This window comes from Nanorana parkeri, unplaced genomic scaffold, assembly GCF_000935625.1.
Source record: "Nanorana parkeri isolate BGI_ZX_2015 unplaced genomic scaffold, ASM93562v1 scaffold740, whole genome shotgun sequence".
Classification (NCBI taxonomy): Eukaryota; Metazoa; Chordata; class Amphibia; order Anura; family Dicroglossidae; genus Nanorana; species Nanorana parkeri.
The window spans coordinates 326,708-338,019 of record NW_017307008.1 but is presented as its reverse complement, the minus strand read 5'-3'; the positions used below and the strand labels follow the sequence as shown (position 1 = coordinate 338,019).

The window sequence follows — 11,312 nt, the reverse complement described above, 5'->3', positions numbered from 1 at the left end:
CGGATCCATTGTCGGAAGGTTGTCGGCCAATCAGTGAGTTCCGTCATTCAGCTTCCGTCACTGTTTGGGGGGCAATGCGTTAGGACGAATGTCACGATACAGCATGTGTTAAGGCGAGACGGAGAGCACTTCTGTAGCTATCACCGGTGTGACATGGACCCTCAGGAAAGGGGGGGCCTGGCGGCCTGAAGCATGGGTGGTTTCTAGTACCCCCATATGGGCCCCGCCATTGGGCAGCGTCGGGGCTTGAGTCAGGTTGCCATTCCAATGGGCTGGACAAGCACCTTGGAAATCCCAACACTGCTGCCGCCAGGGGATCGGCTCGCACCTACACACCCTCCTTCACCCTCCTTACTTCCGACTCACCAGATAGAGTCTGGGAATCGGAGTAGGGACTTTTTTCGGATGGGCCCCCTGCAGCAGGAAGGAAGGCTTGGCGCGTTTTGAGTCCAAGCCTTGGTGTTACGGCCTTCTGACTAAGCGCCATAGCTTGAAACGCGTCAAGGTCTTCTTGCTGCTGTAGGACGGTCGTATGAATGAAGTTCCCCGTCGCTCTACTCCAGCGTCTCTCCACCTTTCTTGATCCCTAAGGCACGGTTATGTCCTCCACTCAGGCTTTGACCTGGGCCCCGTGTTGGGATATTTGGTGGCTCTTGAGACCGGCGTGCCCAGGGAATCGCTCCCCGCAGTCACCGCAGACAAAAAGGACCTCCTCCACGTGGACCTTCTGATGGATGATCAGGTAGGACTTGCGGGTGTAGCGTTTGCCGCACTCCTGGCACTCGAACGGCCGCTCTCCCGTGTGTATCCGCTTGTGGAGCACCAGCTGGAGCTTACGGGTGAACCCCCTCCCGCACTCCACGCACACGAAGGGCTTCTCCGCGAGGTGGGTCTTCTGGTGGCTGGCGAAGGTGAGCCGGTTGCTCAAGCTTTTCCCACACTGGTTGCAGATGTAAATGGTGCTCTCCGTGTGGAGCTTGTGGTGGGTCACCAGGTTGGAGTTGCTGCTGAAGCTTTTGCCGCACTGGTTGCAGCTGTAAGGCCTCTCCCCGGTGTGAGTCCTCTGGTGAATGACGAAGTGGGAGCGGTCGCTGAAGCACTTCCCGCACTCCTGGCAGGAGTACGGCTTCTGCCCCGTGTGTATCCTCTGGTGCAACACCAGGTGGGAGCTTTGGATGAAGTTCTTCCCGCAGTCTATGCATGCGTAGGGCCTCTCCCCGCTGTGGATCCTTTGGTGGGTAGCCAAAGTCGAACTCCGAGTGAAGCACTTGCCGCAGTCGGGGCACGCGTACGGTTTCTCCCCCGTGTGGGTCCTCTGATGTGTGGCGAGCGTGGAGCTGTGCGTAAAGCTTTTGCCGCAGTCCAGGCACACGTACTGCCTGTGACCCGACCAGGCTCGGTACTTTATCCTCCGGCCAGCTCTGTTGGCGCCATAGTTGTACCTTGAGGGCAAGACGTTGTCTGTCATATAGGTTCCAGTTTCTGCATCGGTGTCACCAGTATGAGTGGATACCAACCTTTCCCCCTGCTCTTGTAATGGGGAAATGGGGCCTTCCTTCTGTGGCTGATTGTGGCCCTTCAAGGCACCCAGTATAGACGTTCCCCAGTCGCCGGTACCGAGCCCGTGTTTATTAGCAGGATAACACCAAGACGCATCCTCCTCCATAATCTGGAATGATCTGGATTGCTCATGGAGTGTTCTGTCTTGCTTGTCCAACCTACAAGAAGACATATTATTGTTAATATTTTATCAAGACCTTATGAAAGTTAAAGTGTAGGTAAAGCCGAGACTTTTTGTGGTTTTGGATGGAGTAGGGGGTGGTTAAGACTGGCAAAATGTGATGGGAACCATCGGTGGGACCTTCATAGCATGGAGCCCTATGGTATAATGTGATGGGAACCATCGGTGGCTCCTTCATGGCATGGAGCCCTATGGTAAAATGTGATGGGAACCATCGGTGTAACCTTGATAGCATGGAGCCCTATGGTAAAATGTGATGGGAACCATCGGTGGCACCTTCAAAGCATGGAGCCCTATGGTAAAATGTGATGGGAAACATTGGTGGCACCCTCATGGCATGGAGCCCTATGGTAAAATGTGATGGGAACCATCGGTGTAACCTTGATAGCATGGAGCCCTATGGTAAAATGTGATGGGAACCATCGGTGTAACCTTGATAGCATGGAGCCCTATGGTAAAATGTGATGGGAACCATCGGTGTAACCTTGATAGCATGGAGCCCTATGGTAAAATGTGATCGGAACCATCAGCGGCACCTTCATGGCATGGAGGCCTATGGCACAATGTGATGGGAACCATAGGTAGCACCTTCAAAGCATGGAGCCCTATGGTAAAATGTGATGGGAACCATCAGCGGCACCTTCCTGGCATGGAGCCCTATGGTAAAATGTGATGGGAAACTTCGGTGGCACCTTCATAGTATGGAGCCCTATGGCAAAATGTGATGGAGCCCATTGGTGGCACCTCCATAACATGGGGCCCCATGGCAAAATGTGATGGGAAACTTCGGTGGCACCTTCATAGCATGGAGGCCCTATGACAAAATGTGATGGAGCCCATTGGTTGCACCTTCATGGCATGGAGCCCTATGGCAAAATGTGATAGGAACCATCGGTGGCACCTTCATAGCATGGAGCCCTATGACAAAATGTGATGGAGACCATTGGTTGCACCTCCATAGCATGGGGCCCTATGGAAAAATGTGATGGGGACCATCGGTGCCACCTGACAACACCAGAGCTGTCAGCCTAGTCAGTACTAAGGATGAGCTCAGGTTCGGACAGAACCTGGTCACGGAACACGGAAGCTACATGAGCCTCCTGCCCAATCAGCTGCAGGTTGGGGCATTCTGCACCCCGCAGCTGACCATAAACAGGGCCGGATGCTTGTGCCGACGTAATTTACCTAATAGGACCCCATAGCCATATTGGGTAGATGTCATTTCCCAAATATAGGCATTGTAGCCATATAAGGTCAATGACGTTACTGCATCCCACCCCTTTGGTTATGTCCCTGCCCGCAGCTGATTGAGTGGCACTCATGGAGCTTCCTACTGTGTTCCGGATGAGCTCTTCTTGGGTTCAGAGGAGCTCAAGTTCGGACCAGGATCAGTCCGAAGCTGAGCTCATCCCTAGTTAACACCCCCTTTTTTTTGCTGTTTGTGTTCCATTTGCAAGATTTCCCTTTACTTCCTCTTCTAGAGACACAGCAGGGCGTAAGAGGAGAGCTCTTCAAGGGGATATCCCCTCTTAGACAGTTTTAGTAGTTTCCCCATTAGAAGATTTCCTGTCTCTTCCTGTTCCTGTGACAACTTAAAAATATTGGATTAGCTAAGGCATCCAAAGAGAAGATGGCCACCAGGACGGCTAGAGAAGGTGTTTACCATAAGACCGTAGATGGTGAACTCCCCCAAGATCTCCTGAAACTATGGCAACGTGTCATATGAAAGACATGGCGCCAGACCTTGCTCATGCTTAGATGGAGATCTGGCGCCATTTATTTCACATTACATGTTAGCAAAGTATCAGAAGATCTCCACCTCCAACAACTTGGAATACATGTCAAGCATCCCAGAAGCCTGTGGGGCCATAGATCCCGAGCTCCCCTGAGATCTCCGGACACTATGGCAACGTGTCATATGAAAGACATGGCTCCAGATCTTGAGCATGCTTAGATGGAGATCTGCGCCATTTATTTCGCATTACATGTTAGCAAAGTATCAGAAGATCTCCACCTCCAACAACTTGGAATACATGTCAAGCATCCCAGAAGCCTGTGGGGCCATAGATCCCGAGCTCCCCTGAGATCTCCGGACACTATGGCAACGTGTCATATGAAAGACATGGCGCCAGACCTTGCGCATGCTCAGATAAGGATCTGGCGCCATGTCTTTCACATGACATACTGTTATAATGTTGGAAGATCTCCACCCCCAGCCTCCTGGGAAACACGTTGCATATCCCAGGAGGCTGCGCGGCCAATGATGCAGAGCCAAACTCTCATGAGATCTCCCGACACCATGGCAACGTGTCATGTGAAAGACATGGCCCCAGATCATATGCATGCTCAGATGAAGATCCGGCGCCACGTCTTTTACATTAGATATTGCTATAGTGTTGATGGATCTCCACCGTCAGCCTCCTGGAAAACATGTCACATCCCAGAAGATTGCGAGGCCATAGATGCAGAGCTCTCCCGAGATCTCCAAACACTATGGGAGATCTCAGGAGACATGGCGCCAGATGTCGCGCATGCTCAGATGAAGATCTGGCTCCGTGTCTATCACACACATGTTGCTATAGTGTTGGGAGATCTCCACCCTCAGCCTCCTGGAATACACATAACATGTTCCAGAAAGTTTGCAGGGCCATAGGTGCCACATTCTCACCAGATCTCCTGACATGGCATGGCAACATGTCACGTGAACGACATGGCGACAGATCGCGCGCATGCTCAGATGGAGATCTGGCGCCATGTCTTTCACATGACATGTCGCCATCGTTTTAAAAGAGCTCCACCCCCAGCCTTTTGGAATACATGTCACTTATCCCAGAAGGCTGCGGGCCGTAGGTGTCAAACTCTCGCGAGATCTCCTGTCACTATGGCAACGGTTCATGTGAAAGACATGGCGCCAGATCCCGCGCATGCTCAGATGGAGATCTGGCGCCATGTCTTTCACATGACATGTCGCCATCGTTTTAAAAGAGCTCCACCCCCAGCCTTTTGGAATACATGTCACTTATCCCTGAAGGCTGCGGGCCGTAGGTGTCAAACTCTCGCGAGAGCTCCTGTCACTATGGCAACGTGTCATGTGAAAGACATGGCGCCAGATCTCACGCATGCTCCAATGGAGACCTGGTGCCATTTTTGTAAATTACATGTTGCCCCACCAAAAGAGACTACGAGCAGTCATGGTGACGCACATTACACAGACACGGTCCACCGTTGTCACCCTCAGGAAACCTGCCATGGGAAATGCCGTGCAGCCGTCACTGGATTGCATGTAGACAGGAAGTGGCTGCAGGAAATCAGCAGTACTGATATGCAAAAACAAAAAAGCTAAAAACTAGTATTTTATTAGCCAAAAATAAGATTTAAAAAAAAAAGAATAGCCGACCAAAAGATAAAAACGTAATTTGCTGCAACATTCGCCTCCAATCCAAAAACTCCCCCCGCAGTACTTTATTCTGCCACTAGATGTCCTCAGTCTGATGACCAGCAACATTCAACTGCCTTCCTCTGGGCCCAAGTCATCCTGATACCCACCCCCACCCCCAGCCTGTGACTGGATAAGAGAAGTAGCACAAGCATGCGCTCATCTCTGTCACTCTGCTCTCTCCTCCTGTGTCAGAACATGAAGCGCTTCTTCTCACACGCAGATCATTCACTGTTTACATCTACATTGATCTGCAGCTATGAAACCAGTATAAAACGTACGAGGGAGGAACTAGGCGCAGTGGTGGCGAACCTTGGCACTCCAGCTGTTTTGGAACTACAAGTCCCATGAGGCATTGCAAGGCTCTGACAGCCACAGACATAACTCCCAGAGGCAGATGCAAGTTGGGATTTGTAGTTTTGGCACAGCTGGAGTGCCAAGGTGCGCCACCACTGAGGGAAACGCTCGATAGAATCCAGATGTATGACGTTCCGGAGCAGATGTAAAACATACATGTAATATGGCAGCATGTATGTAAAAAGAAAAAAAAAACATACATGTATCTGTGTTATCTCTGTTAAAGAAATGATAAGGAGGATGGGGGTGATTGTAGTGAGGATGATGATTCCCGGGATACCACACATACAGATATATTGCTCATCCATCCATCCCCGGCTCTCTTCCTACCTGCCGCAGACGGGCCTTTTGTGTGCTCTGAGTGGAGGCAGGCGGCCTCTGACAGCCCCGGTGACCCCCCCCCGAGGCGTGTGTGTATTTGTAGTTGGGGTTCAATCCGCGTCCTTTTATCCAACGCTTATCAAACTACATCTTCCAGAATGCAGCAGCGCTCGGGAGGAGCCAGAGAGCTCCACGGCTCAAAGCCAGGTTAACCCCTCACCGGTGCATTTTCATACCCGGCGTTGTCCGTGATGCAATCGGATACCGTGACACACACACACACACACACATGAGACGTGTTCACAAAGGAGGTTCGTCAGCCCGGCCTCAACCTTTCTACCACGGAGGAACCCTTCAAATAGGAACCCCCTGAGGATCATTGCTTTGTCTACAGATGGTGGTGGACAGGAAGTGGAGACGTACGAATGGATGAAAGAAGGAGGAATGGGGGGGTACTCAGTGTGTTCGGGGGGTTATCAATAATAATGGGGCTGCAGCTATTGATTGGTAATCGATTAGCTGGCCGATTATTTTTTCGATTATTCGGATAATTTAAAAAAAAAAAAAACAGCGTTTCAAATGAAATACATAAAAGTTCACGTCGGGATAAAGCCACATGCGCAATTTTTTTTGCTGTCGCACGGCACTGGAACGCAGGGCATTGCGGTACCAAGGTGATCGCGTTGCGGGCGGGAGGCGTGTTTCGGGTGCCACTGCACATGCTACGCACGTCCCGCAGCGGGATTCGTCGGGGGAAATCATTTTAGAGGAAGCCATGAATATTGACCTGAGAATGATTGCTCTCACTCTGGCGCACATGGCGCGTAATGACTCGCCACCCGGCTTCCCGATTCGCATGGAAGCCGGCTTTCTGGCCAGTCAGGAAGCTGGGCACTGTGTATTGCCTCGGCTTCCTGATTGGTGGAAGCTGGCCAATCAGGAAGCAACGCGCAACTAGTCATCACACGGCGCCCGGCTTCTTGATTGGCCGGGAAGCCGGCTCCATGCTCCCTCAGAGCCAGGCTTTCCGGCCAATCAGAAAGCCCTCCAGCTTCCTGATTATTTCAAATAAAAGCTAGTCGTCGAGTCATTACACGCTACCCGGCTTCCTGATTGGCCGATAAGCCGGCTCCATGCTCCCTCATCACCAATCAGGAAGCCGGGCGCCGTGTAATGACTCATTGCCCATTGCTTCCTGATTGGTCAGCTTCAACCAATCAGGAAGCCAGGCAACAGTGTAGTGTCCTCTTATATGGAGGTCAGTGTAGTGCCCTCTTATATTGGAGGTCAGTGTAGTGCCCTCTTATACTGGAGGTCAGGGTAGTGCCCTCTTATATGGAGGTCAGTGTAGTGCCCTCTTATATTGGCTGTCACCGTGGTCACATGATCAGGAGCCCACCCTGCCGCCTCCTGTTTACCATGACCAGGAACTATCTGTGGCAGCTCCGTCGGTGAGCACGCTCTCGGCACACAACAACGGTCCCCATGTCCTATTAGATAAAAAGATAGTGCTCCGTCCTTCAAAATCTTCAATAAAACTTTATTCATAAAATACTTACAATGGCACTCAGCACATCACCCATCCTTGTGTGGATATCCTCAGATCTCTGCTTGAGGATGCCCAGCTATAGGTCTCGCAGAGCATCCCTCTGTCACTGCCTCAGCTGTGCATAGTGCTAACACGTTTCGAGGGACAAGCCCCTCTTCCTCAGGGCTCTGGTCCCTGTAAACGTGTTAGCACTATGAGGCCAATGCGCTCTCTTTTTTTTAATCTTTCTGCATCATTTGAAGATGTTGCCAAGCCTGGGAAGAGCTGCAAGGTCAAGAACATGGCTACGTTCAGTCCTACTGGAGCATGCGAACCAACGTTGGCTGATGTTGTACCCTTCAGCACTTGAGCGGCGTGAGAAAATGTTTCACCCCATGACTCCTGCTTTGGCTGTAGAAGATCCATTTTCATCTGCAGTGGTGGAGTCTGGGGGTGGCACAGTGGTCTGGTGATCCTCACGGTTCCTCTGTGTATAGACAGGGCCGTATTTACTCTCTCTGCTGCCCCAAGGCCAGGTTACTTAATGCGTCCCCCTACCCGCCAACCCACCCCCACGGAGAATGGCAGACCTGCAGGCTGCATACAAGTGATCTCGGCAAAATCACTGAGATCACTTGTACAAAACAAGCGGTGGCTTCCCATCTGTACATTTAGCTCTGCTTGCCCAAAGCAGGGCTAAATGTAGAAAACTAACCGCCTGGCGCCCGGAACTGCATGTCCCGGACATCGGGAGATGGGAATTCCACATCCCTGCTGCCCCTCTACTCCCTGCTGCCCCAAGGCCAGGCCTTGGTTGGCCTTTGGGGTAAATCCGGTCCTGTGTATAGCTTATGTTGTATCCCTGTTTATTGGAAACACACCTCTGCAGTAGCTCGGCCACGTCTGTATTATTCTTGTACGGGCTGGAAATCCCCCGACAGTTTGACTTCCCCGTAGCACTTGCTGAATGTGGTTTGATGCAAATGCCAAGATCAGGAGTTGGTATCAAATGAACGGTACGGCTGGATTTCGAGTGCTCTGCCTGAGATGATGGGGGTACTAAAGGGTCCTGGTCGTGGGAAGGAAACCGAAAGTAGCGTCCACTCACGTAAGAGTGCGGGTCAGGAGTACTTCCCTAGTGTCAGGGATCTGGCAGGGCCCAGTTCCTCCTGATTTGAATGGGACTACCTGGTCGGGTTATGGGCTGGGAAGACATGAAGCCTGAGGTGATCAAGCGCCCCCTGGGAGTGGTGACCCAGGGGTGCCCGAGTAGCACTATAGGTTTGGGACCTCACTGTGTGGAAGGCATGTTGGCCACGATGCCACTTGTTTGATGCACATCACCTCTTCGGCTAGGCCTTTCGGCTAAGACCAGGGGTAATTTTTTATGCCAGGCCATAGTCCAGCACTTTGGCACTTATTTATTTTTCTCCACTCTTTGTGCACCTTCACCCTATTTGTGTGTTTTTTTCATTCCACAGGATGGAGGGTGTGGGTCTTCTTGCCTGCCCTGAAGTCTAGGGGTAGGATGTGTGGCCATTAGGTTCTTTCCTCCCCTGATCCGGGGGTCTCTCTTCAGGGGAGCCCCCAACCTAGTACTCGGTGGTGGGCTTCGGCTGGAGGGTGTGGGCCTTCAGGCCTGCCCTGAAGTCTAGGGGGAGGATGTGTGGCCATTAGGTTCTTTCCTCCCCTGATCCGGGGGTCTCTCTTCAGGGGAGCCCCCAACCTAGTACTCGGTGGTGGGCTTCGGCTGGAGGGTGTGGGCCTTCAGGCCTGCCCTGAAGTCTAGGGGGAGGATGTGTGGCCATTAGGTTCTTTCCTCCCCTGATCCGGGGGTCTCTCTTCAGGGGAGCCCCCAACCTAGTACTCGGTGGTGGGCTTCGGCTGGAGGGTGTGGGCCTTCAGGCCTGCCCTGAAGTCTAGGGGGAGGATGTGTGGCCATTAGGTTCTTTCCTCCCCTGATCCGGGGGTCTCTCTTCAGGGGAGCCCCCAACCTAGTACTCGGTGGTGGGCTTCGGCTGGAGGGTGTGGGCCTTCAGGCCTGCCCTGAAGTCTAGGGGGAGGATGTGTGGCCATTAGGTTCTTTCCTCCCCTGATCCGGGGGTCTCTCTTCAGGGGAGCCCCCAACCTAGTACTCGGTGGTGGGCTTCGGCTGGAGGGTGTGGGCCTTCAGGCCTGCCCTGAAGTCTAGGGGGAGGATGTGTGGCCATTAGGTTCTTTCCTCCCCTGATCCGGGGGTCTCTCTTCAGGGGAGCCCCCAACCTAGTACTCGGTGGTGGGCTTCGGCTGGAGGGTGTGGGCCTTCAGGCCTGCCCTGAAGTCTAGGGGGAGGATGTGTGGCCATTAGGTTCTTTCCTCCCCTGATCCGGGGGTCTCTCTTCAGGGGAGCCCCCAACCTAGTACTCGGTGGTGGGCTTCGGCTGGAGGGTGTGGGCCTTCAGGCCTGCCCTGAAGTCTAGGGGGAGGATGTGTGGCCATTAGGTTCTTTCCTCCCCTGATCCGGGGGTCTCTCTTCAGGGGAGCCCCCAACCTAGTACTCGGTGGTGGGCTTCGGCTGGAGGGTGTGGGCCTTCAGGCCTGCCCTGAAGTCTAGGGGGAGGATGTGTGGCCATTAGGTTCTTTCCTCCCCTGAACCGGGTGGTCTCTCTTCAGGAGAGTTCCTCAACCTAGTTCCTGGTGGTCGGCTTCAGCTGACCATGAGGAATGGGTCCGCCTGTTTTGGGCCAGGTGGACACAAGTGCCTTGCCCCTGTCGGAAGCCTTGTGCCCTGGGGGATGGACCATTTAAAGAAACCCTTGTGCACTTTTATATGGTAGCTTTTATATTGAAGTGATAATGGGTGTTGGGTGATAGTAGAGGTTTAATGGCTACGTTCTGGTTTAAAGAGACCCTGTCACTTTGCCCATTCAGAGCAAAGTGACAGGGTCTCTTTAAAGGCCGACATCCATCCACATCATACTCATCTTATAGTGTTGTTAAACCCAAGTGACAAAACATATATTCTCAGAGCCACACTTACTTTAATTCTTAAGATGGCCATACACCAGGGGTGGGCAACCTCGGCACTCAAGCCACCACACAAATTCCATCATGCCTTGGCCTCCGAGAATCATGCCTGTGGCTGTCTTGCACTGGCTCATGAGACGTGTAGACCCAAAACAGCTGAAGTGTCAAGGTTGCCTACCCCTGCCGTACATGATTCAATTTCGGGCCATTTGATCCTTGGGTTGCCCTACTGGCACCATCCAACTCAACAAAAGCCGAGCCAGGTGGAACCTTTTCAGCTATTTTATGGAAGCAATACAGGACAAGATCAGACAGGGGCAGAGATCAGACGTTTGTACATGACAGTTTTCAGCAAAGTATAAAGCCCATCTCTGGCCAAACCGCTCCCATCCACCCTACTGCCACCCATTTATACATTAAAAAAAAAAAAAAGCCCTCCAAACCCTTTTTTACTCACCTGGCCCACCATGAGTGAAGACTGGTGATCCACAGCGGCAGCCCAGAGGCACCGCCAACCAGCCTTGTTTCCGCTCCTCATCGCAACGACATCATGGCGCTGCTGGACTTTTCAGAACAATGTAAGGACCACGCCAATGGTCAACCAATGGGAAGTGTTCACATCCCCAGGAAGCGATGAAGGCACCCAAAGGAAGACTCCCTGCCAGCCCTCATCGCAAACATCATGCCGCTGCTGGACCTTTCAGAACAATGTAAGGACCACGCCAATGGTCAACCAATGGGAAGTGTTCACATCCCCGGGAAGCGATGAAGGCACCCAAAGGAAGACTCCCCCCTTCCCTCCGCAGGGCTTAAGAAAGAAATGGGACCTGTTGTGTCATGTGACCACGGATTTAGGTAAGCGAATGGGGTATTTAGTATAGTTTTTGCAATGTAATTGAGGGATCAGCTAAGGGGGGGGAGGG

At 52.4% G+C, this 11,312-nt stretch overlaps 1 protein-coding gene across 1 annotated transcript; it reads right to left on the bottom strand.

The window, feature by feature from the left end:
* Positions 1–563: 563 nt before the first annotated feature.
* On the bottom strand, positions 564–1,714 carry LOC108793342 (zinc finger protein 239-like). The gene has a single exon (XM_018564256.1). The coding sequence runs from the start codon at positions 1,664–1,666 to the stop codon at positions 611–613; it is 1,056 nt and encodes a 351-aa protein (XP_018419758.1). The 5' UTR covers positions 1,667–1,714; the 3' UTR covers positions 564–610.
* Between the last annotated feature and the right edge of the window lie 9,598 nt (positions 1,715–11,312).